This window comes from Leptodactylus fuscus, chromosome 1 (assembly GCF_031893055.1).
Source record: "Leptodactylus fuscus isolate aLepFus1 chromosome 1, aLepFus1.hap2, whole genome shotgun sequence".
Lineage (NCBI taxonomy): Eukaryota > Metazoa > Chordata > Amphibia > Anura > Leptodactylidae > Leptodactylus > Leptodactylus fuscus.
The window spans coordinates 156,522,295-156,549,879 of record NC_134265.1 but is presented as its reverse complement, the minus strand read 5'-3'; the positions used below and the strand labels follow the sequence as shown (position 1 = coordinate 156,549,879).

Here is a 27,585-nt window from a genome sequence, read left to right as displayed (position 1 = left end):
TAGTTTACCATTTTGGGGAATATCTATTGCTTAGATCACCTTGTATTGAAAAAAAACCCGGCGGTTTATGATATATGATTTTCTACTGTTATATATATTCTAGGGAAAGGAATTTAGAACTTTTATTTCATATTTTTATTATATATTTTTAAAGCTTTTTTTTTTTTTTTTTTACTATTTTATTCCCCCCCGGGGGCTTGAACCTGCGGTCACTTGATTGCAAGTCCCATAGACGGCAATACAACTGTATTGCCGTCTATGGGACATTCTGTCTATTAGTATTACGGCTGGTCATAGACCCAGCCGCAATACTAATATAGCAGTGACAGGCCTGTTAGCCTTCATTAGGCTCCCGGCTGTCACCCGAACAGGTCAGCTCCTGCGATATCGCCGCGCAGGAGCCGGCCTGCAACTTCACAGGTACGGGGCCGGTGGGGACCGGCCCCGGGGGAGAAGGCGCCACCGATACTGACCCGGCATCCGCTGTACTAGAGAGGTGGATGCCGGCGAGGGATAGACGCTGGCACAGGTGCCGGGGCCTGAGACATCGCTGCGCTCCTCTGCCCTGCATGAAGCCAGCGGCGGGGGGACGGAGGAGCGGAATAGCATCACTCCTCCCGCTGCTGGCTTCATGCAGGGCAGAGGAGCGCAGCGATGTCTCAGGCCCCGGCACCTGCATCTATCCCTTGCCGGCATCCGCCTCTCTATTACAGCGGGTGCCAGGCGCCACATTCGGACTATAAGACTCATCCTTCTTTTCCCCCCAAATTTGGGGGAAAAAAAGTGCATCTTATAGTCCGAAAAATACGGTACTTAAAAATCTGTCTGGGATAGCAAATGTGATATTTTTGATTGTGTATGTAGTAATACAATTTGTTGTTATTTTGAGAGAATTTTTTTTTAATTTCAGCTGGTATATGGTAAAGTTGAAATGTACATTCTGTATTAGGGAGCGAGGTATTTTAAGTTAATATACTTCTATGGTAACTAATATGTATATGTATCAGCCCTGGGGGGGTGTTTTTATAGTTGGTGGGAAGCTGCAATCATTTGATTGCAAGTGCCCATAGACGGCAATCCAAGTGTATTGCCGTCTATGGGAGATTGCAGCCATTAGCATCGGGCCTCAGTTTGTAGTGGAGAGCCGGTTGCTATGGTGACCGCTCCGCAACAAAGTGGTTGGCTGTACTTTTACATTCCCGGAGGATGTCGTGGAGGGCCAGGCCGCAGCATCGCTCCACTCCTGTCGCTGGGGGGGTCATGTTATACGCCGGAACATGCAGTGAGGTTGTATGTGGTAGTGGCTTGAGGAGCAACTGAGGAACAGGGCACTGCAAGACCCTCGGCAGATAGCAGATAATGTAATGTGCCGGCTGGCCACCCGGCTGTGTTGTATAGTTGGGGCGGAGGACACAGGACAAAGAGCAGGGCAGCTTATTCAGCAAACATGGTGGTCCGGGAGCGTCGGCTTTGGTAGGCTGCTGAGGTATATTACCGTAACGTGACTGTGTAAGGTCAGCAAATACTTGTAAATGTCATTGAGTAGGGTTAGGGCTACCCTTGAGGCAACAATAAGGAGTGTGCAGGTAGTTTGTGGCTGGAAATGCAGCCACAATACACACCAAAAGTTTGGACGCACCTTCTCATTCAAAGAGTTTTCTGTATTTTCATGACTATGCACATGTAGAATTATATACTTAACAAAAAAGTGTGAAACAACTGAAAATATGTCATATATTCTAGGTTCTTCAAAGTAGCCACCTTTTGCTTTGATTACTTCTTGGCATTCTCTTGATAAGCTTCAAGAGGTAGTCACCTGAAATGGTCTTCCAACAGTCTTGAAGGAGTTTCCAGAGATGCTTAGCACTTGTTGGCCCTTTTGCCTTCACTCTGCGGTCCAGCTCACCCCAAACCATCTCGATTGGGTTCAGGTCTGGTGACTGTGGAGGCCAGGTCCTCTGGCGTAGCACCCCATCACTCTCCTTCTTGGTCAAATAGCCCTTACACAGCCTGGAGGTGTGTTTGGGGTCATTGTCTTGTTGAAAAATAAACGATGGTCCAACTAAACGCAAACCGGATGGAATAGCATGCTGCTGCAAGATGCTGTGGTAGTTGTCTTCTCTGCGCTGCCGTTCCATAGGAATCCCAGTTCTTGTCGGTATGCAAATGAGTTCTCTCGAAGCACTGGGTCGGGCCCCAGTGCTCAAGCAGCACTGGGGGCATCCCCAATGCTGCGAGAGAACTCTCTCCAGAGCTGCCTCCATCTTCGTCAGCAGCGTACTCTTCTTCCGGCGCAGGTTTCCGACTTCTAGGCCTCGGGCAGAGCAGACTGCGCATGCCCACAGACCACGAGAAAATGGCCACTTACAATACTGTGCAACCTGCATCTGGCCCGACATATCCTGCACATTTGCACTTGAGAAAGGGCCTGAGGTGGCCTGAAACGCGTCATACCGTTTTATCTTCTTCAATAAATATATTCCACATTGGATATTCCGGTCCCTACATCAGTTCTTCACCAGTGAGCGCAGATCTCCATTCCACCACGAATCTCTGGTTCTTATCCTTCACTCACATCCCTATCTTGGCTTCTGATAAGGAGAGCCAGTAATGGTCTTGGGGGAGCACCCTGGGGAGGTGATCTGGCTGGAACTCGATGGGCTCTTTCAACAGCGATTATGGGAGAAAACTGGGTTTCAGGAAAGAGGTCTTTCAACTACAGTTTCAAAAATTCACATGGATTATTCCTTTCGGCTTGCTCCAGCAAGTCTAGGATTCGCAGGTTAATTCCAGGTCATCTGCTATCTGTATCCACAGGTCAGCTGCTTTCTCTAAAATGGCTAGTTTTGCTGGTACTAGGGCTGCATTATTTTCAAGGACTGATATGTGGCCCCCCGCTTCCTTCACTCTGCCTCTAGAGTCTGAAAATCTGAACATCAATCTTGTCCTCTTCAATTGTGCCTTTAAATAGCCTCAAGTAGTTGTTCGGTAACCTGTCACAGCATAGTCTCTACATATTCAGCTGGGGGGTCATGGGGTGGTGAATCTGGAGCCGGAGGGCTGCACCGTGGCTGATCTCTGGCAAAGTCCCGAAGGCGCTCAGAAGTCGATTCTTTCTGCTCACGGTTCATAATAGTTAGATACTCCCAGAAGCAGATTCCAACGATGGATCATGAGTCATTGCCGAAGGACGACCAGATGGTTAATGATCTCAGTACGCAGTAGTACAGTCAGTAGGTGTTATCAGAGGGATAGCACAGATACCGCCCGCTACTCCATAATGCTCAGGAGTGGCCACCATACTGCTGGCAATGGGAGTTATCAGAGAGTCAAGACAAAGTCAGTATCCACAGAGTGGAGCAGTACAACCAGTAGGTCTTATGAGAGGATCAATGTAAAACTGTACCATTCAGAATGTAGTGTCCTATAGGAGATTACAATTAATGTGGCCAAGTAGTGTATTCAGTAGATGTGGGCAGAGGGCCTACTCAAAGCAGTCGTAGTCAAATTGTAGTCTACCAGATAGGTGTTATCGGAGTGCCAGCAGTAACAAATGTCCATAGGGCGAAACAGTGCAGCCAGTAGGTGTTATCGTAAGATTATCACAATATCTACTCATTTAGTATGCAATCTCTTAAGAGGTAGATTTGTGTGTACGGCCAGTAGGTGTTATCATAGGAACAGACAGTGGTAAAGCTTGGTGATATGATTAAGCAAGGTAATCTCAGTAGTGCGTGCATTCTGGAGTTTCTGGAGTTATCATTATGGCTTCCAAAAATGTTTCATGACGGCTCCAGTTGCAGGTGCACAGTGCCACTGCACCCAGTTTCCTGGATGCAGAGTGTCTTTACGGCCCACAATTAGAGAATAGAGTTCGGGGTATGAGGATATAATGGTAAGTAAAAGTTTGGACACCCCTGGTCAAAATGACTGTTCAACAGTTAAGCAAGTTGAAGATAAAATGATCTTCAAAAGGCATAACATTAAAGATGGCACATTCCCAATGTATTTTTTTTAGGAAATAAATAAATAAATATATGTGCACCCTGTATGGTTAGTACCTAGTACCACCCCCCTTTGAAAAGTATCATAGCTTGTAAAAGCTTTTTGTAGCCAGCCAAGAGTCTTTCAATACTTGTTTGAGGGATTTTCATCCATTCTTCCTTGGAAAAGTCTTCCAGTTCTATAATATTCCTGGGTCGTTTTGCATGGACTGCACATTTGAGGTCTAGGGACTGTGAGGGTCATGGTAAAACCTTCAGCTTGTTCCTTTTTAGGTAGTTTATGGTGTGTTTAGGCTCATTATCCATTTATAGAAGCCATCCTCTTCAATTTCAGCTTTTTTTTTTTTTAAAGAGGACCTTTCATCAGATTGGGCACAGGCAGTTCTATATACTGCTGGAAAGCTGACAATGTGCTGAATTCAGTGCACTATCGGCTTTCCCGATCTGTGCCCGGTGTAAAGCGCTATCGGTCCTGGTACCGTAGCGCTTTACAGTCAGAAGGGCGTTTCTGACACTTAGCCAGGGACGCCCTTCTGCCCAGCAGCACCTATTGCGCTGTACTGTGTGAGCGGGGAGGAACGCCCCCTCCCTCTGCTCACACAGCTCGTCCATAGGCGAGTATTATCAGGAGGGGAGGGGGCGTTCCTCCACGCTCACACTCTACAGCGCGATAGGCGCTGCTGGGCAGAAGGACGTCCCTGGCTAAGTGTCAGAAACGCCCTTCTGACTGTAAAGCGCTACGGTACCGAGACCGATAGCGCTTTACACCGGGCACAGATCGGGAAAGCCGATAGTGCGCTGAATTCAGCGCACTGTCAGCTTTCCAGCAGTATATAAAACTGCATGTGCCCGATCTGATGAAAGGTCCTCTTTAATAGATGGTGTTATATATTTGCTTCAAGAATTTGCTGAAATTTCATTGAATTCATTCTTTCCTCTATCCATGAAATGTTCACCGTGCCATTGGCTGCAACAGAACCCCAAACCATGATCGATTCACCCAAATGTTTAATGGTTGGAGAGGTGTTCTTTTCCTGAAATTCTGTGCCCTTTTTTTCTCTCCAAACATACATTTCATTATTTTGGACAAAGAGTTCTATTTTAACTTCATCAGTCCGCAGGACTTGTTTCCAAATGCATCAGGCTTGATTAGATGATCTTTTGCAAATGCCTGATGCTGAATTATATGGTGAGGACACAGGAGAGGTTTTCTACTGATGAAGCTTCCATGAAGGCCATATTTGTGCAGATACTGATGAACAATGTACCAAATGCAGAGCCTGCTAAATCTTCCTGAAGGTCTTTTGCAGTCAAGTGGGGGTTCTGATTTGCCACTCTGACAACTCCACGAGCAGCTGTCTGAAATTTTGCTTAGTCTTCCAGATCTTATCTGGACCTCCACTGTTCCTGGTAACTGCCATTTCTTAATTACATTTGGAACTAAGGAAACAGCAACTTGAAAATGCTTTGCTATCTTCTAATTGCCTTCTCTTGCTTTGTGGGCCTCCGCCATTTTCAGAGTGCTAGACAGCTGCTTAGAAGAATCCATAGCTGCTGTTTTTTGTCACAAGGTTAGAGGAGGCTGGAGATTTATAAAGATGTAAAATTTGCATCACTTGGCCTTTCCTAACCATTACAGTGAACAAGCCATAACCCTAGCTAGCTAATGAAGGTCTGAGACCTTGGTCAAAGTTATCTGAGCACACAAATCCACAAGGGTTTCCAAACTTTTGCAAGGTACTCCTTTTTCCCTTTTTTGTACTCAAATATAATAATACACTGATATTGTTTAAATTTATAGACAAGTGTGTTTATGCCTTTTAAAGGTCATTTCTTCTTCAATGTGCTTAACTGATCACAACAACAGTCATTATGACCAGGGGTGTTCAAACTTTTGCATGCCAGTGTAAGTGAGCACTCGCTCAGATACAAGCACCATACCTCTAAAGTTGCACAGGTAACATTTGCCACCATGACCTTTTCGTATGTGGTCCTGCTGGTCCCAGCAGAAACACAGAACTGGAGGGTACAAGTGATGATCATAATTCACTTTCATAGAGAGGTCACCGCTGAGAGGAAAGTTTCTTGAAGCCACCAGGGCTCCGAGGTTTCAGGATTATGAAAACATCCCCCCCCCCCCCCCATTTTATGTCAATCTATAGATTGAACAAAAATCCTGCAGTTTTCACTCTGGATACTGTACCTATCCAAACAATTGCTGTTCTAAAGCAGATTTTTTTAGGGCAGTCATCAGCACAGGCAGGATTTCAATGACAGGTATCATTTATATAAAGATAACTTGGGGACCACCAGTCACAATAAGTGATGACACAGCTGGTATACTTCCCCTTCACTGCCCAATGACCTCTGTACATCACAGAACTTGTCTAGAAAATCCTCCTATAAGTCTCCTTATATTACTGTGTCTATGGTTTATGTGGCTAAAGTAAGAATCTCTCTACATGCACCTACCAACTGTAATCAGACAAGATGGCTTCCCCATAATCATAGAGAGAAAATAGAAAAAAAACTATAATGTTATTATGCTATTACCTTTACTGGTTGTAATTAGTTAAATGTTAGCTAATACATTCCCTTTAACATGTATAGTCCACACTGATACTTAGTCACTATGGACTAAGGCATCATGCCCATGCTAAAACTATAACCGGCTAGTCCAGTATATATTTATATGATAGGTAACATGAGTTTGATAACGGAATAAAGATGCTGACTGTTTATATATGTATAGTGTTCGGTGTAAATAATCTGATAGGTGGTATATATTCATGTTTCCTGCAGAATCATTTATATGGTAGAGACAACAACCCCATTTATATATGTTGGTATATAACTTTTGAATATGTTAAATTCCCTTTAAAACATAAGATTTATAATAAGCAGTTCTTGATTTAAATTTAGCCTAGCTACAAAGCTAGTGTTGCTGATTTCTTACTATTATAGGGATGTTTCCAGGCCTTTCTGTGCCCTATTATCCCAAAATTGGTGTTGTTGGAGTATCTATTGCCTAATTTTAGTGCTGCAAAGGTGGCTCAGTAAGTCTACAATGGTACTGCCAAGGTGTTTCCATATCCACATTGCATAGGTGTCAGAGTGCTCCTTGCCCACCTCAGATAAGCAGACTAATCTACTTAACAGTTGCCGCCTCCCTGCTGCCAATCCAATACATAATGTTTTACCTTTCTTCACCTAGTTTCACAGGGTTAATATATTTATAATTAATATAGCTTTTAAATATCTTACCATGAATAGGTCAAATTCTTCCTCATGACGTGCAATCATCTGGTTCAGAGTCTCATCATCAGGCACTTCATCTTCCTCCTGGCAAGGCATGAAACAAAAGAATTAAATGTAACAATGGATCCTATTGGGAACAATGAGGAAATAGGACTCTGGGTCTTTTTAAAAAAATTAGAAAGTTTAAAAAAAATAAGCCACTTAGATGACATTGGCTCCTAGATCTAAAAATAAACCTGCAGTGGTAGTTATTTTTAAATCACATATTTAAAAATCATTAAATGTAGAAAGGCGGTATTTACTAAACTGAAAAGATAGACCAAAACGTTTATGTAGAACTGAGTGCCCTATGTTCTGGCCTATTACTGCCACTAAAGGAAGCTTATCCGTTTCAAAACACTTCCCAAACAAGTACTGCCATTTAGGGGAATTCTAACATAACAAACATACCTTGGTGACCACACACTGATGAAGCAATGCAGAGAAAATCGTATTTTTATGGATATGCAAATCCGCCTGTAACCACATTGGTGGTGGGGCTTAAGTTACCACAATTGTTTAGAGCCGTTGGAACTGGTTCCCAATATGTAGTTGTTCACTGTAAATGAAATTTTCGGACTCGGTCTGTATCACAGTTGCCAGTAGACAAAACTGGTAATTCAATCCCTGGCATTTGTAAAACAAAATTATTTATAAATCCATAAAAAGATGATAATCTCTGCATCGCTTCATCATTTTGTGGCCAAAAAAGATATATAGTTCTACACCTACACAGTACTAACTGCCGAAGTGGCAGTAAAAGGATTTGCCCACCAGTGCAACTTATTTCCTATCCACAGGATTGGGGTCAAACTGCTAATTGGTGGGGATTCCAGCAGTTGGATATCCCCTGACTTGTGACTTGCATTGGTGGACAAAAATCTGTCTCAAACCTGATAAATGGGAATGTGGTTTCTGCTCTTTTTTTTTTCTTTTTTTTGCACCATGGGAAACAATCTACAGCTTAAACAAGTAGCCTGCTTCTTATTTCCAGGGATTGCACACAGAAAAGCCTAGGATTAGTCCTGCAAAATGAAAGCAGGGCCACTCCTCGTGTGGATATGCTGCACACTGTCACCACATCAATGGCAGATATCAGAGCGTCAGTGGCCTGTTTCTGGCACAGAAATACCAGCTTGATTTTACATTGACGTGAAGCTATCCTTTGCAGGGTCTGTGCAGACAGGCTTTAGCTTTTATCTGGAAGCTTACTGTACTATCACATGCCTCAGATTTCAGAATGAGAATTTTTCTGTCAGACACTTGACAAAAATAATACAGTATTGTGGCATGCCCCACTGAATGATGTATAACGGAGTTACTCTCAAATAGAAACATTCCTTTATAGAGGAAAATAAAACAGCACACCTTATAGCGATAAATGAAGTACATGAGGCCTAAGTCAATCATCTATATGGCCTTGCCAAAACTGGATTGGATTGAACAAAACAAAACAAAAAAAAATCTGTAATTATAAAAATCTCTTAATTTAGGCCATACCCTAGTGATTTCTGGCATAGTTTATCAGAAAACCACCACAATAAGAGACCATATTCCAACAAGAGAAATATCACATTGGGATAAGTACACCAAACTACAATTCATATCACAGAGAGGGTGACGAATGTAAAACTTAACTTTTAATATAGCTAGATAAAAACCCAAATAACTATGTCTAATTAAAAAGAGGTCACATAGAACCCAATTTCACTTCTCATAATACTCACAACAAGTATAGGAACAGATAACCACACTATCCATCATTGGGTATTATACTGTAGGTCACGTGTCAGAAAAATGTATGTTAGACTAGGTGCAACAGTATTGGGGTATGTAGATACACCTATATTGCTACTTCAGTGTGGGTAAGTATCAATCTCCGATCCACCTTACTCCCTCACACGTTGCAAATCTCAGTCCAATTAAACTAGCAAAGACCCCTAGGTCCTAAAACAAATCGCTAGACTAAATATCTAGGAGTTGGAGTATCAGTATGCCTAGCGCAATAGTATAGCACAGCAACAACTACACACCACCCCAAGTCTCATGTTCTAGTGTTCTCAGTATTGCATATGCAGCAGGCTACTGAGGATGTATGCGCAAGCCTGTCACAGATCTCTATTCCCCGATAAGATTTCTGATATTATCTCATTCCCCGATAACATTACTGATAGGTTTCCCCTATTAACTTAACTAAAGGTTCACCAGGAGTAGACGATATTTAATATTCTAACGGGTCAGATTACCCTTAGGGCTAGTTCACACAGGGCTAGGGATAGTGTATTTTGGTCCTGATTTTGACATGGAAAGCCGCGTCAGAATAGGACCAAAATGCATGGTAGCAGGCCCAAATGAATGGGCCTAGTCTGGAGAGTGCTGTCATGAGGGGGATGCCGCAGCTGAATCAGCTGCGGAATCCGCCTGAAGAAAGGGCAGCTCGCTTCTTTTTTTCTGCTAGCAGGAACAAACAGCTAGTGGGGAAAAAAAAAACGCTAGCGGTCTGCATAGATCTCTATTGTGAGGGGGCGGATTTTGAGGAGGATTCAGCGCCAAAATCCGCCCCCTCTTGCCCCATGTGAACGAGGCCTAATACATGGAATAGTTTGTTTTCAAACACTGACTAAGGGATAGTTCACACGTGAGTATAAGGGGAGGTTTTTGACAGCGGATTTCGCGTCCAAAACCTCCCCTTATAATGGTGGTCTATGGAGACCGCCGGGCTTCTGTTCTCCGCTAGCGGCGAGCTGCTGCTAGCGGAGAAAAGAAAGGACATGTCCTTTCTTCAGGCGGAAGCCGCGCAGTCTCAGCCGCGCGGCTTCCGCCCCCCGCAGCTCCCTCCTATGTCGGTTCATTCATTTGAGCCGACAGCAGAGGGTTAAGCCGCGACAGCGATGGTCGCGGCGGGCGGGTTTTGACAAGAGAGAGACGCGGCTCGCCGCGTCTCTCTCTGTGTCAAAACCCGCGCGGGCAGTTCACGTGTGAACTAGCCCTTATTTGTAAAAGTGGTAAAACATGTCAAAAGCAATATCGCCGTAATCATAATGACCAGCCAGACAAAATTGCCATGTAATTTTTAATGCAAAGTGAACACTGTAAAAACAAAATGCAAAAATGATAGAATTTTGAGTTTTTTCATATGGACCCCCAACAAACGCTAATAAAAGCTAATTAAACTTTATATGTACCCCAAATGGTGCCAAATGAAAGTACAACTCCTCATGCAAAGAATACGCCATCACACAGCTATGTCGACAAAAAAAAAAAAAAAAAAAAAAAAGGCGAGAAAGGAAAATTTGAAAAAAAAGTCACCAAGCATTAGAAGGGTTGTCCAGGATAAAATGGAATTCCTACACTAATCTAAGCACCCTCCTCCCACCTACTTTTTAAATTATATAATTTAGCAAAACTGGATGTTTAACCATATCCCTAAGGAGCATTTTGTGATTATCCAGTCACATTCCATTTCCCTGTTTCCAGAAACGGAATGTCACCAATACTCTCCCTCCCTGCCATCATACTTACCTGTCTTCCTCTGTGCCGTCTGCCAATGCGTGCGCAGGCCAGAGGAGACTCCCATGCCTGCGCAGTAGAGGTGGATTGCTGGCTACAGCGCCGGGACTATTGCAAACACGCCGGCAGAGTCAAAGAAGGAAGTCTTGAAGGAAGACAGGCAAGAATGATGGGGTGGGGGGTGGGATGAGTTAGTTGGGAAGGGCTAGTAGTGGGAGGGATAGCTAGGGAGACAGGGAGGGGTGCGAGAGCGTTAAGGGGAGGGAATGAGAGGGAGGTAGCGTGAATCAGCGTACAACTACCATGATGCACTTCATGAGCTAAGACAACAGGAAGCTACACCAGGTAAACAAAAACAGAAGATGACAGGAGCATCCAGAGAAACCTAGAAATCATTCAGAACACTGCTAAGGGTATTTCGGTGCACTTATTAACCCATTAATAGCACTAACAGACCTTTAAAAAAAATAAAAAATAAAAAAAAAAATATATATATATATATATATATATATATATATATATATATATATATATATACACACACACACACACACACAGTATATATATTTATATAATTTTTTTAAATACTCAGAAAACCCTTTTAACCACTTCCGGACCACCCATACACTACATACGTCCGGGAAGTGGTTGCCTTGTTCTGACAGGACGTGCTGGTATGAGATTGTGCAATTGCTGAAGCTGGGAGCCGGCTGTAACTTCAGCCGGAGCTCCCAGAGAGAAGACAGGGAAGGTTTATTCCCGTCCCTGCCTTCTTGATTGCTGTGTATACAGTGCTCAGTGAGCGCTGTATACACAGCTATGCACGCCGCCATGATGGGGCCGCCCTCTGACTCGGCGGTCACGTGATCTGCCGGGATCAGTGTCTTGCAAGAGCTGTTGGGTCCTACAGAACCCAGATCAGCTCTGTATACGGTGTATACAACGTGCAGGAGGCTGGATTCCTCCTGCAACTAGGGCTAATGTACCAGTCCCAGTTGCAAGGGAAATCAGCCTCCCTAACAAAGAAAAAAGTGATCAGATGTTCCCAAAGGTCTCCTATGACCTTATCACCATCTGAAAAAAATAAATAAAAAAAAATTAACCACTTCCGGACCGCCCATAGACTATATACATCCGGGAAGTGGTTGCCTTGTTCTGACAGGACGTACCGGTACGTCCAGTCAGAACATAGCAGCTGCACGGAGATCGTGCAGCTACTGAAGCTGGGAGCCGGCTGTAACTTCAGCCGGAGCTCCCAGAGAGAAGAAAGGGAATATTTATTACCTCCCCTGCCTTCTCGATCGCTGTGTATATAGCGCTCAATGAGCACTGTATACACAGCTATGGATGCTGCCATACCTCAGCTGCCCTCTGACCCGGTGGTCACGTGATCCGCCGGGAGCAGAGTCTTGCAAAAGCTGCTGGGTCCTAAAGGACCCCAGATCAGCTCAGTAAGCTGTGTATACAGTGTGCAGGAGGCTGGATTTCTCCTGCAACTGAGGCTAAATGTACCACAATCTGGAAAAAAAATTAAATAAAAATATAATAAAAAAAGTTTAAAAAAATGTAAATAAAATAAAAAATAAATAAATAATAGGCTAATAAAATGCCGTTATTAAAGGTTATAGCCCTACCCCCGACGACACCATACAAAATAAAAATTACCGTAACGGAGAGGAAAAACTATATTATGAAGTTTTTCAGTGACACTTTGTGTTATTAAATTAAAAAAATAAATAAATAAATAAATTGAAAACCAGACACAATTTCCCTCCTATTTTGTTTATATTTTCCTGGATATAAAAAAAAATTAAAACACATTTGAAAATAAAAACATAAAAATAAAGCCCTATGTGTCCCAGAAAAAAGACACAAAAATTAGTTGACTGAGACATACGAGGAAGATGTTACAGACCTGAAAAACCGCACATACAAAATAAACCAAAAATGTGTCTGGTCCTGGACCACAAATTGGCCTGGTACTGAAGTGGTTAAAAAAGTTTTAAAAAATTGAAAAATAAAAAATAATAAGCAAAATAATGCGCCAATTAAATGCCATTATTAAAGATTATAGCCCCACCCCTGATGACACCATATAAAATAAAAATTACCGTAATGGGGAGGAAAAACTATTTTAGAAAGTTTTTCAGTGGCACTGTGTGTTATTAAATTAAAAAAAAAAAAAAAAAAAAAACACAATTTCCCTCCTATTTTGTTTATTTTCTCGGATGTAAAAAAAATGTTAAAAAAAAAAACATTCGAAAATAAAAACAACATGAAAATAAAGCCCTATGTGTCCCTCTAAACTGCACATACAAAATAAACCGAAAATGTGTCTGGTCCTGAACCACAAATTGGCCTGGTTCTGAAGTGGTTAAAGGGCCTCTATCATTGGGAAAAGTCATTTTTAACTAATCACATCCTTGCATAGGCTTTAGAAAGGCTATTCTGTCTTCTTGTCTTCAAATCCCGTGCCTGCGTAGTAGTGCTTCCCTCCGGAGCGCTACTGCACAGTACACTCGCGAACTGCCAATAAGTAAAATGGCGAGTGAGTCTGCGCAGTTGCAAAGTTCCAGAGTGAAGCGCTACTACGCAGGCATGGGATTTGAAGACAAGAAGACGGAAGAAGACACGGAACCAGAGGGTGTCACTACAAGAAGACAGAAGAGGCAGGCATGCCCGAAGCTGACGTCGCACCGTGCCATGGTGCACGTTCAGGTACAATTAGCATATATGTTTTAATGCTTTTATTTAAAAACAGGACCAGGGTTTAATATAACTTTTACGGTGCCTGAATAGCCTTTTTAAAGGCTTTTCACGCATGTGTGGGGCTCTATTAGCATAATTTTGCTGATAGAGACCCTTTAACCACTTCAGTACTGGGCCATCAGGACCAGACATATTTTCAGGCTTTCTTGTATATGCGGTTTTGAAGGCTATAACATTTTTTTCACTTGGGTTACTGACTTTGGTTTGGGTTATTCACCCCAGCTACAGAATGACTGCAGCCTCCTGCCCATAACTGCAGAACTTATCTGGGTTCTCTAGGATCAGGCTGCTCCAACAATGTCTGCACCCTGGCGGATCATGTTACTGATAGTTTAGAGAGGAGCCGCATCATGGCAGCTCCCATAGCTGTGTATATAGCGCTCATTGAACCCTGTGTCCACACTAATCCGGGAAGGTAAGGATGGTAATAAACCGTCCCTGCATTTTCCAGCTGTAGTTACAAACGGAGTTCTGCGGCTGCAAGATTTTGTGCAGCTACTTAAAACTGCAAGGACGTGGTTAGGTCCCTTGATGAATAAGAAAGGGACCGCCCAGACGTACATATTCTATGTGAGATCTGGAATTGGTTAATAAAAATATTAAGGAATAATTTGGTGAGCACAGAGGCCTTTGCAACAAGCAGACAAAGGAGTTTTCTTGCGGAATTTTTTTTTTTACTTAATTGAAATGTTAAAGGGGCTCCATCATTGGGAAAAGTCATTTATAGATAAGCACATCTTGCATAGCCTTTAGAAAATCTATTGCACACGTACAGTGGGGCAAAAAAGTATTTAGTCAGTCACCAATAGTGCAAGTTCCACCACTTAAAAAGATGAGAGGCATCTGTAATTTACATCATAGGTAGACCTCAACTATGAGAGACAAAATGAGAAAACAAATCCAGAAAATCACATTGTCTGATTTTGTAAGAATTTATTTGCAAATTATGGTGGAAAATAAGTATTTGGTCACCTACAAACAATCAAGATTTCTGGCTCTCACAGACCTGTAACTTCTTCTTTAAGAGTCTCCTCTTTCCTCCACTCATTACCTGTAGTAATGGCACCTGTTTAAACTTGTTATCAGTATAAAAAGACACCTGTGCACACCCTCAAACAGTCAGACTCCAAACTCCACTATGGTGAAGAGCTGTCAAAGGACACCAGAAACAAAATTGTAGCCCTGCACCAGGCTGGGAAGACTGAATCTGCAATAGGCAACCAGCTTGGATTGAAGAAATCAACTGTGGGAGCAATAATTAGAAAATGGAAGACATACAAGACTACTGACAATCTCCCTCGATCTGGGGCTCCACGCAAAATCTCACCCCGTGGGGTCAAAATGATCACAAGAACAGTGAGCAAAAATCCCAGAACCACGCGGGGGGACCTAGTGAATGAACTGCAGAGAGCTGGGACCAATGTAACAAAGCCTACCATCAGTAACACACTATGCCGCCACGGACTCAGATCCTGCAGTGCCAGACGTGTCCCACTGCTTAAGCCAGTACATGTCCGGGCCCGTCTGAAGTTTGCTAGAGAGCATTTGGATGATCCAGAAGAGTATTGGGAGAATGTCCTATGGTCTGATGAAACCAAACTGGAACTGTTTGGTAGAAACACAACTTTTCGTGTTTGGAGGAAAAAGAATACTGAGTTGCATCCATCAAACACCATACCTACTGTAAAGAATGGAGGTGGAAACATCATGCTTTGGGGCTGTTTCTCTGCAAAGGGGCCAGGACGACTGATCCGGGTACATGAAAGAATGAATGGGGCCATGTATCGTGAGATTTTAAGTGCAAACCTCCTTCCATCAGCAAGGGCATTGAAGATGAAACATGGCTGGGTCTTTCAACATGACAATGATCCAAAGCACACCGCCAGGGCAACGAAGGAGTGGCTTTGTAAGAAGCATTTCAAGGTCCTGGAGTGGCCTAGCCAGTCTCCAGATCTCAACCCTATAGAAAACCTTTGGAGGGAGTTGAAAGTCCGTGTTGCCAAGCGACAGCCCCAAAACATCACTGCTCTAGAGGAGATCTGCATGGAGGAATGGGCCAACATACCAACAACAGTGTGTGCCAACCTTGTGAAGACTTACAGAAAACGTTTGACCTCTGTCATTGCCAACAAAGGATATATAACAAAGTATTGAGATGAAATTTTGTTACTGACCAAATACTTATTTTCCACCATAATTTGCAAATAAATTCTTTCCAAAACAGACAATGTGATTTTCTGGATTTGTTTTCTCATTTTGTCTCTCATAGTTGAGGTCTACCTATGATGTAAATTACAGACGCCTCTCATCTTTTTAAGTGATGGAACTTGCACTATTGGTGACTGACTAAATACTTTTTTACCCCACTGTACCTTTTGTATGTAAATCGCCTCAGCAGATTTTGAATAAGTCCGTTTTTATTCATATGCCAATGAGCTTAGACCGTGCACTGAAAGGGTCTGTGATCACTGTCTGCTCTATGTGTATGTATAGCAGAGATGAGTCATCAGCACAGCAGCCTCTGCTGTACATAGACATAGAGCACACAGTGCACAGTGAGACTTCCGGTTCATTGTCTAAGCTCATTAGCATATTAATAAAAACGGACTTATTCAAAAACTACTGAGGCAATTTACATACAAAGGTAGGTGTGTAATAGCCTTTCTAAAGGCTATGCAAGATCTAAAGATTATCTAAAAATGACTTTTCCCAATGATAGAGCCCCTTTAAATTAAAGTTGAACATTTTTCCAACTACAAACAATTAAAAAATTCTATGCGTTAAGCCCAGATACACGTAGGATTTCTTTATTGCGGCCAGGTTTTCTTTCAGTTTAAGCAAAGTCTCTGCTTGCTACCCTGTTCATAATAAGAACATTATGACTGAGTTTCTGAAAAATGCCAGACCAAAGAAAGGTCAAATGCAGTGGCAACCAATCAAGACTAAACGCTATCACCATTAAGATGACGAGAAAATCTTAAAGGCTGAGGTCTCACATAGCAGAAACGCTCTTTTTTTTTTTTTTTGCAGATTTTGTTGCTGTTTTTTGAGCCAAAGCCATGTATGTCTACAAAAGGAATGAGAAATATCTAGGAAGTTCTTATACATCTACCTTCATCTCAGTCTACTCCTGGCTTTGGCTCCAGAAACCACAACAAAATAACTGCGATTCCACAACATGGGACCTCAGCCTAAAACCTTGCTAATTTTTTAGCCATTTACATTTGAAAAAAATAACTTGTGTACAAATTTAATGTGGCTATATGCATAGGAAAACAGAACAAACATTTCTAACTGCCAGTCAGTACAACACAATGTGCCAGATAATTCCATCTTTACTAAATCCTTTTTGAGGCCGGGGCTCCACATTCTGGATGATCCCAGCCACACATTGTAGAAGAAAAAAAAAAAAAAAAGTACTGTAAAATCACAGCAACTCAATTACACCTACTAAAACTCTAGCGGTTTCCCATTTAGGTATAAATAGGGGAAAAAGCTCGGGGAAGAAAAAAAACTGCAGACATTCTGGGAAAAATAGTCGATGCGTTATCACTTCGTTTTTCTTCCCTGCGTCATGTCTTGCTGCAGATCACCACAGGGGACCTTAGCCTTATATTGTTTATGAGTCAAACAATTGAGCTTTAAAATGAGCTTGCCCACCACTATAAAACTTTTTTTAAATTTTATTTCTTTTATAGGCTCCAGTAGACTTTAACAGAGAAGGCAAGACTAACTTTTACCCACCTTTCTTGACCAGTCACTCAGAATTCATGATGTTGTTGTGCCCCACATGACTGCTGAGGCCTAGTTGCCTGGATGCCCTGGAGAGTTGAGGCAAGGTGAGTATAACCTATTTTTACTCACCTCCCGTTGGCCTCCACCCCAGAGCATAACGGAGTTTAGTGAGTGACCCATTTCCTTTACATACAAATAAAACTAAAAAAATTACTATAAAAAACACACATATTAGGTATCCCTGTGTCCAAAAACGCCCAGTCTGCAAGGTTATAAAAATATTTTTTTCCATAAAAGGTGAAAGCTATAGCAGAGAAAAATAAAAATTGACAAACCGCCATCGCTGTTTCACTTCATAAAAATTTCAATAAAAAAGTGATCAAAGCAATAGACATTCCCCAAGATTGCATAAATAAAAAGAACACTTGGCCCCACAAAAAAAGGACACCTTAAAGGGGCTCTATCAGCAAAACCTAAAAAAAGAATGATCTACTTACGCATCGTGCATGCTGGGCGGGCATTTAGGGTGCGCCGTCTTCTTCTTCCACGCCTCCTCTTCCTCCGATGTCCTCAGGTCCCGTCCTCCTCCGGCGCTCACGAACTGACATTGATTAAAAAAATGGCCTGGGCGCATGCGCAATAGCCGTAGTAGAAGCCGCATGCTACTGCTCATGCGCTCAGGCCATTTTTTTTTTTTTTTTTTATCAATGTCAGTTCGCGAGCGCCGGAGGAGGACGGGACCCGAGGACATCGGAGGAAGAGGAAGCGTAGATGAAGAAGACGGGGCACCCTGAATGCCCTCCCAGCATGCACGATGCATAAGTAGATCACATTCTTTTTTTAGGGTATTATTTTAAAAAGGGGGGGGGGGGTAGTTTAATATAACATTTACGGTGCCTGAATAGCCTTTTTAAAGGCTATTCACGCATATGTGGGGCTCTATCAGCATGATTTTGCTGATAGGGCCCCTTTAAGCATTCCCATACACTAAAATATATATCTACTAGCTTATGCCCGCAACTTCGTCTGCGGGATGTTGTTGGCGATGAACTGCTTATATTTAGCGAAATGCGGTTGGCGATGATCTGCCTGAGTCCGCGTCTCGGCTCTGCTACATCTGTGCATATGCGCAGCAGACACAGCTGTATGTACATCCCTATGGAGAGCAGAGCAAGCTGTGCTACCGCGCTGCCTCAGCTCTGCCTGCATGTTCTGTAGTCTCCTGATCTTCCATGAGACTCCAGTTTCTTCAGCTTTCACACTGTCCAGCTTCATCCAATATAGCTTCGCCCACAAATTAGCGTGTAGCTCCACCCACCACATGATCCTATAAAAGAACGGCTCATGGACCTGTGATGACATCTTCACAGGTCCTTTAGTGTTGTGTGAACCTAAATACTTTCATAGCAGTCGTGTAGGGACATTATTTACCAGGATAAAAAGTAGCCTATGTTTTAATCAGGGTTTCTATCTATGTATGTGACAAATTTCAGGCAAATCCCTTCAGCCGTTTTTTAGTGATTGAGGAACAAACATCCAAACACACAAACTAATATAATATAAATCTAATAATATATATATAATATAATATAATATCGGTAGGGTACACTGCCCTGCACTGGGCAGTACTGTCAGTGACCGACTGCTTCACCCCAAGTGTGAGAAGGAGCGCTATTGGAGGTCCTTTCTCCCAAACGTGGTCAGGTTGTATAATCAACATCAGGATAAGTGAAGATCAGTCCGCACAGAGAACAAAATGATCCTGAGTCAGTGTGCGGCGTAGCAGTTTAAAGCAAAAGAGCAATTTTCTGCCCTGCTCATTTGCATATTCTGAGGCTTATTTTAATGGAGGGAAAAAAAGAAGTGGTACATTCAGGTAAGCCTGACCTATGTCTGTTGCTGGTTTAGTACCCTTCACCCTGGTGATAGACTCATAATAACCCCTTCCAGCCAGTGACTTTCTTCCGATTTTCGTTTTTGATTCCCCACCTTCCATAACCTGTAACACTTATTTTTCCATTCACAGAGCCATATGAGGGGTTAATGTTTGTGGGACAAATTGGTCTTCATAATGGTATCATTTATTACTCTGTGCAATGTACTGGGAAGTTGGAAAAAAGTTCAGAATTGGGTTTGACTTGGAGAAAGTGCATTTGTGAGACTTTTTTACGGGATTTGTTTTTACCGCTCTCACTCTGCAGCCTAAATGACATGTCACCTGTATGCTATGTTTTGGTATGATTCCAGATATACGTAATTTAAACAGATTTATTTACATTTTAACCCCTTAACAAAAATTAAAAAATATGCAAAACATTTTTTTTTCCCCTAAGGGCTAGTTCACACGTGAACTGCCCGCGCGGGTTTTGACACAGAGAGAGACACGTCGAGCCGCGTCTCTCTCTTGTCAAAACCCGCCCGCCGCGACCATCACGGTCGCGGCTTTCACCTCCGCTGTCGGCTCAAATGAATGAGCCAACATGGAGGGTGCTGCAGCCCGCGCGGCTTCCACCTGAAGAAAGAGCATGTCGCTTCTTTTCTCCGCTACCAGCAGCCCGCCGCTAGCGGAGAAAAGAAGCCCGGCGGTCTCCATAGACCACCATTATAAGGGGAGGTTTTGGACGCGAAATCCGCTGTCAAAAACCTCCCCTTATACTCACATGTGAACTAGCCCTAAAAGTTAACATTCTAGCACCCAGAATTTCAGTGTACAAAGATGCATAAGGCGTCCTTTTTTTTTTTTTTTTTTTTGGCAGGGTCAAGTGTACTTATAATTCTATTTGTTTTATTGCATTTATTAGACCTCCTAAGGGACTTGAACCCCAGGGAGTCTGATCAATAATGCAATTCATTACAAAGCTAATGCAAAACATCAGCATTTGTATGACAGACTGCATAAAGTAGCCTATCATACATCCTAGGACACCAGTCCCAGATCATGGTTAGTAGCGCTGGGTGGCTATGGCAGCCTCTAAGCTCCTGAGTGGCCGCCATATTTAAATATTCAACATCCACCATACTACTACGGTGAATGTCAGGAAGCAGTTAAAAAGGAGTATGTCAGCAGTAAATTGGTAACAAACCTAATCAAAAGTATACAGGAGACACTACAGTCATGGCCAAAAGTTGAGAATGATACAAATATTAATTTTTACAAAGTCTACTGCTTCAGTTTTCCTAATGGCAATTTGCATATACTCCAGAATGTTATAAAGAGTGATCAGCTTAACAGCAATTACTTGCAAAGTCAATATTTGACTAGAAAATGAACTTTATCCCCCAAAACACATTTCAACATCATTGCGGCCCTGCCTTAAAAGGACCAGCTAACATCGTTTCAGTGATTGCTCCATTAACACAGGTGTGGGTGTTGATGAGGACAGGGCTGGAGATCAATCTGTCATGATTAAAGAGGACCTTTCACCACTTTTGGGCACATGCAGTGTTATATACTGCTGGAAAGCTGACAGTGCGCTGAATTCAGCGCACTGTCGGCTTTCCCGATCTGTGCCCGGTGTAAAGAGCTTACGGTGCCGGTACCGTAGTGCTCTATGGTCAGAAGGGCGTTTCTGACCATTAGCCAGGAACGTCCTTCTGCCTCGCGGCGCCAATCGCGCTGTGCTGTGGAGCGGGGAGGAACGCCCCCCTCCCTCTGCTCACACAGCTCGTCCATAGACGAGTATTATCAGGGAGGGAGGGGGGCGTTCCTCCCCGCTCCACAGCACAGCGCGATAGGCGCCGCGAGGCAGAAGGACGTTCCTGGCTAATGGTCAGAAACGCCCTTCTGACCATAGAGCACTACGGTACCGGCACCGTAAGCTCTTTACACGGGCACAGATCGGGAAAGCCGACAGTGCGCTGAATTCAGCGCACTGTCAGCTTTCCAGCAGTATATAACACTGCATGTGCCCAAAAGTGGTGAAAGGTCCTCTTTAAGTAAGAATGACACCACTGGACACTTTAAAAGGAGGCTGGTGCTTGGCATCATTGTTTCTCTTCTGTTAATCATGGTTATCTCTAAAGAAACACGTGCGCAGTCATCATTGCACTACACAAAAATGGCCTAACGGGGAAGAGTATCGCAGCTAGAAAGATTGCACCTCAGTCAACAATCTATTGCATCATCAAGAACTTCAAGGAGAGAGGTTCCATTGTTGGCAAAAAGGCTCCAGGATGCCCAAGAAAGACCAGCAAGCGTCAGGACCGTCTCTTAAAAGTGTTTCAGCTGCGGGATCGGGCTACCAGCAGTGCAGAGCTTGCTCAGGAATGGCAGCAGGCAGGTGTGAGTGCATCTGCACGCACTGTGAGGCGGAGACTCTTGGAGTAAGGCCTGGTCTCAAGGTGGGCAGCAAAGAAGCAACTTCTCTCCAGAAAAAACATCAGGGACAGACTGATATTCTGCAAAAGGTACAGGGAGTGGACTGCTGAGGACTGGGGTAAAGTCATTTTCTCTGATGAATCCCCTTTTCGATTGTTTGGGACAGGCACGTCAAACTCAGGGTACCCCGAGGGCCACATGAGTAACAAGAGGTTGTTGCGAGGGCCGCACACAGCAGCTAATGTCACACACGTATTTTAACAGCAGTCATGAAAACAAGATATGAAGTAGTAATATGTAACAGCAACATATATTTAACAAAAATACAGCAATTAAAAACTAAACATTTATTTGCTATCATTTTCTTCAATCTTTTTTAGATTATAAGTGGTGATCAGTCAGCCTTGTTCTCTGAGAAGATTTTGTTAGTTTCATAAAAGAAAATTATCTGTTTACATATACACCCTTCATCTGCCCCCAGATTCATGTCCCCCATCTCTGCCCCCAGATTCATGTCCCCCCTCCATCTCTGCCCCCAGTTTCATGTCCCCTCCATCTCTGCCCCCAGACTCATGTCCCCCCTCCATCTCTGCCCCCAGTTTCATGTCCCCTCCATCTCTGCCCCCAGACTCATGTCCCCCCTCCATCTCTGCCCCCAGTTTCATGTCCCCTCCATCTCTGCCCCCAGACTCATGTCCCCTCCATCTCTGCCCCCAGACTCATGTCCCCTCCATCTCTGCCCCCAGATTCATATCCCCCCATATTCATATCCCCCATCTCTGCCCCCCAGATTCATATCCCCCATCTCTGCCCCCCAGATTCATGTCCCCCATCTCTGCCCCCAGATTCATGTCCCCCCTCCATCTCTGCCCCCAGTTTCATGTCCCCTCCATCTCTGCCCCCAGACTCATGTCCCCCCTCCATCTCTGCCCCCAGTTTCATGTCCCCTCCATCTCTGCCCCCAGACTCATGTCCCCCCTCCATCTCTGCCCCCAGTTTCATGTCCCCTCCATCTCTGCCCCCAGACTCATGTCCCCTCCATCTCTGCCCCCAGACTCATGTCCCCTCCATCTCTGCCCCCAGATTCATATCCCCCCATATTCATATCCCCCATCTCTGCCCCCCAGATTCATATCCCCCCATCTCTGCCCCCCAGATTCATATCCCCCCCATCTCTGCCCCCCAGATTCATATCCCCCCCATCTCTGCCCCCCAGATTCATATCCCCCCCATCTCTGCCCCCCAGATTCATATCCCCCCCATCTCTGCCCCCCAGATTCATATCCCCCCCATCTCTGCCCCCCAGATTCATATCCCCCATCTCTGCCCCCCAGATTCATATCCCCCCATCTCTGCCCCCCAGATTCATATCCCCCATCTCTGCCCCCCAGATTCATATCCCCCATCTCTTCCCCCCAGATTCATATCCCCCCATCTCTGCCCCCCAGATTCATATCCCCCCCATCTCTGCCCCCAGATTCATGTCCCCCCTCCATCTCTGCCCCCAGATTCATGTCCCCCCTCCATCTCTGCCCCCAGATTCATGTCCACTCCATCTCTGCCCCCAGTGTCATGCCGTCCACTCCATCTCTGCCCCCAGTGTCATGCCGTCCACTCCATCTCTGCCCCCAGTGTCATGCCGTCCACTCCATCTCTGCCCCCAGTGTCATGCCGTCCACTCCATCTCTGCCCCCAGTGTCATGCCGTCCACTCCATCTCTGCCCCCAGTGTCATGCCGTCCACTCCATCTCTGCCCCCCAGTGTCATGCCGTCCACTCCATCTCTGCCCCCCAGTGTCATGCCGTCCCCTCCTTCATCTGCCCTCAGTTTCACGTTCCACCTCTATGCGTACACACAACTTACCTTCTCCGACGACTCCGAGTCCTCGCTCCCCCGCCGCACTCTCTCTCTCAATAGGAGGGTGCTGCCGGGGGCGGAAGCCGCGTGACTCAACCCGCGCGGCTTCCGCCTGAAGATTGATGTGACGTCATCACGTCTACACAGCAGCGTGTAGTAGCGAGTAGTCGCGAGAGTATTGCACCTCTGCGGCCCGCACACAAGTCTCAAACTTTGTCTCTTAGAGACAAAGTTTGAGACTTTGTGCGGGCCGCAGATATGCCTGTAAAGGGCCGCATGTTTGACATGCCTGGTTTGGGACATCTGGAAAACAGCTTATTCGGAGAAGACAAGATGAGCACTACCACCAGTCTTGTCTCATGCCAACTGTAAAGCATCCTGAAACCATTCATGTGTGGGGTTGCTTCTCAGCCAAGGGAATCGGCTCTCTCACAGTCTTACCTAAAAACACAGCCATGAATAAAGAATGGTACCAGAATGTCCTCCAAGATCAACTTCTCCCAACCGTCCAAGAGCAGTTTGGCGATCAACAATGCCTTTTCCAGCATGATGGAGCACCTTGCCATAAAGCAAAAGTGATAACTAAATGGCTCAGGGAACAAAACATAGAGATTTGGGGTCCATGGCCTGGAAACTCCCCAGATCTTAATTCCATTGAGAACTTGTGGTCAATCATCAAGAGACGGGTGGACAAACAAAAATCTACTAATTCTAACAAAATGCAAGCATTGATTGTGCACGAATGGACTGCTATCAGTCAGGATTTGGTCCAGAAGTTGATTGAGAGCATGCCAGGGAGAATTGCAGAGGTCCTGAAGAAGTAGGGTCAACACTGCAAATATTGACTTGCTGCATTAACTCATTCTAACTGTCAATATAAGCTTTTGTTACTCATAATATGATTGCAGTTATATTTCTGTATGTGATAAAAACATCTGACAAACATACATAAAAACCAGAGGGCAGCAGATCATGTGAAAATATAAGATTTGTGGCATTCTCTAGACAAGCTGTAAATTGCTGTTTTAGTCATATGCATAGGAGGATAAAAATACCTTGCCAGGGAGTCTACAGCAGAGACCAAAAGCCCAGGCAAGCCAAGTCACAAACCCCAAAGAACTTGTCTCTCCATTTGCACAAAAAAAACGGCAACTTACAGAAAAATGGGGCTCCAATGCTGAATAACAAAGACATACTTGGTTATTAAACCTAATCTTTGTAGTTTCCCCAATTTACTGCTGACAGACTACATTCAAGTCTTTATTGAAACGAGGGGTTGGGTTTGTAGTACTAACACGCTCAGCTGGGCTATTACACTAAGGAATAGCCGAGCGTGAGCATGTTAGTAGTACTAAGGAATAGCCAAGCTGAGCTAGTCGTGTTAGTACAGAAGGAGTAGCTGGAGGGATGGTTGGGTGTAGTGCAGAGCTCTTTCATCTGTCCAGAGTGTCCAGACGGCCAGCTCTGCTACATCTCGCTATAGAAATGCATTGGCCAGCATTGATTGGCCAGTCTACTTCATTCGGCCAATCAACACTGGTTCTGTCGGAGGAGGCGGAGTCTAAAATCGGACCAGAACGGAAACTGCTGTGGATCGATTTTAGACTCCGCCTCCTCAGGCAGAACCAGCGTTGATTGGCCGAAACCCGTCGACTGGCCAATCAATGCTGGTCAATGCATTCCTATGCGAAAAAGTCAGCTCTGGCATATCGCATGCTGACAGGGATCCCGACATAATAAAGGTACTTGATGCCCCCAGACATGCTTCCCCTGCTGTCCCAGTTGCTTTCCAGGGTATTGGCATCATTTCCTGGGGTGTGATAGTGGACTTGGTGACCCTCCTGAGTCGAATGGTAGGATCCCCTGTAGCAAAGCATTTTCTCCCATAGACTATAATGGGACTTGATATTCCATCGAATAGTCAAATATTGAGCGGCTATTTGAAATGAATATCGAATCTCGAACATTTTACTGTTCGCTCATCTCTAGTAGGGACTTTTTCATGGGAAGAGATGATGTTTTATTTGATGCCACTTTCAGGAACATAATATTGATTTTTTTTCTATAACTTTTTTTTTTTTTTTGTGAGCCACAGATTTAAAGGGATCCTATCATTTAGAAGCAATTTTTTGTTCCTAACATGTCGGAATAACCTTAAGAAAGGCTATTCATCTCCTACCTTGAGATGTCTTCTCCGCCGTTCCGTAGAAATCTCGATTTTCTCCAGTATGCAAATGAGTTCTCTTGCAGCACAGGGGGCAGGCCCCAGCGCTCAAACAGCACTGGGGGCATCCCCAATGCTGCCAGAGAACTCTCCAGCGCTGCCTCCATCTTCTTCAGGAACGTCTTCTTCCTGTGTAGGCTTTGAAATTTGTAGGCCTCAGGCGGAGCCGACTGCGCATGCCCACAGGCCACAAGAAAATGACAGCTTACTTACTTTCTTAAGGCTATTCTGACGTGTTAGGGACAAAAAAATTGCTTCTGAATGATAGGATCCCTTTTAAAAAAAAAATAAAAATGCCAGAATTGCTTGTTCTGGGTTTGTGTTTTTTTTTTTTTTTTTTTAATTTTTTAATACAGACCTGGAAAAGTGGGGAGGGGGCATTCCTTAGGCCCCCATCTACCATGTACTGACAACACCCCAAAATCACATTTGCAGGGTTGGTGAAGTCTGGGTTGGGGGGTGGAATACCATCCTACATCTGGTCAGAAGACTTGCAGATTTGAGAGTGCCCCTCTATTTATATATTGAAAAAAAGGAATGCGGAAAGCAGTACCAATGCATAACCAGAAAGATGTATCATTCCAGGTAACTGAAATTTTTTTAAAAACTTGTAGGAATGTGTGACAATTAGGGATTTTACATGGAAAAGTTTCACATGAACCTGTCAGATGATTTCTGCTGCCCTCTCAGAGAGCAAAATATAACACAGAAAAGGAAGATAAACTGTGTGATCTATAATTTTGCATATATTTTCAAGCAGGAATTCTGATTAAAAAGCAGAGTAATTCCTGACAAGATTCCTTGGAGAGACAATGCAAGTCCTGTTTATTGGCCTGCACACAGTGATCAACAAGTCTTCTGTCTACACACACTGATAAAGGGAAAGCTGTCATTTGCTGTGTGTAGGTGGCGTTGTGCAAGATACTCACAGATTCTTCTAGGATTTATTCTACTTTTCACTAAGCAATCCCGCTTCATAAAATTAAACATTCACAGAGCTCAGGTTTTCCCCCTCTATTATACGTTCTCAGAACAGACTGGTTCAATTTGTCGGCAATGGGAATGGGGAAATGTTCATAACTCAGGGTCAATGCTTAAAATTTGCTACACTAATAAGATGCAATACACATATTTCTACATGTTATTCACAGCAGCGTTTTCAAAAATATGTAAATCAGCAGACAAATTTAGCAAAAAAGACTGCAAGAGGAGGAAAATATGCTAGAAATGAAAACATACAAAAACAGTACAATGAAACAAATGACAAAAGAAGCTGCTGCTACTAGAACCAATTAAAGTAGCACATTTGGCAAAATGACTTGTACATCACCCTGCATTGCCCCACCCATATGCAAAAAAAAAATAAAAATAAAAAAATATGTATGGGTGACAAGCACTACATGCAAAAGACCAACCACTGAAACAAGCCATTTAAACCACCAACCTGGCTGGCACCTTCTTGGGAATTATCTCCTGAAAGTTCATCTCTCTTTTGGCTCTAGGTCAATCAGTACAACACTATATTAGTAAGTAGTAAAGTCGGAAAGATATAGTAATAACCTTGCTGCCAAACACAGCAGAAACATGTAATGCAGTGGTTCAGAACAGATTCTGCGAATCACTTCATTTTAAACCAGAAAAAAAGCAAAAAACAAAAAAAAAACAAAAACAAAACACACACAGTCTTTAAAGATGCATTCTACTCAACAGATACCCAGTCTATCAAAACAATTGCACAGAGGGATTCTCAAACTTTAGAGGCCCACGATATCCAAGAGTCACACCCCTCCCATTGATACCCCTACCGTGTTTCCCCGAAAGTATGACACCCCCTGAAAGTAAGGCATGAGGGGGTTTCTGTTTAATTGCCT

At 43.7% G+C, this 27,585-nt stretch overlaps 1 protein-coding gene across 6 annotated transcripts in view; it reads right to left on the bottom strand.

Moving 5' to 3' along the window:
- SMARCA2 (SWI/SNF related BAF chromatin remodeling complex subunit ATPase 2) overlaps positions 1–27,585 on the bottom strand; it is a 196,968-nt gene that overhangs the window by 29,744 nt on the left and 139,639 nt on the right. For 4 of the 6 annotated variants that reach the window (XM_075278718.1, XM_075278726.1, XM_075278710.1 and 1 more), the window contains exons 27-28: positions 27,159–27,212; positions 7,269–7,346 (exon numbers count right to left, since the gene is read on the bottom strand). In XM_075278718.1, the coding sequence (XP_075134819.1) occupies positions 7,269–7,346; positions 27,159–27,212 (132 nt within the window). The remainder of the gene's footprint in view (positions 1–7,268; positions 7,347–27,158; positions 27,213–27,585) is intronic. The other 2 variants (XM_075278742.1, XM_075278757.1) reach the window with 1 other exon arrangement.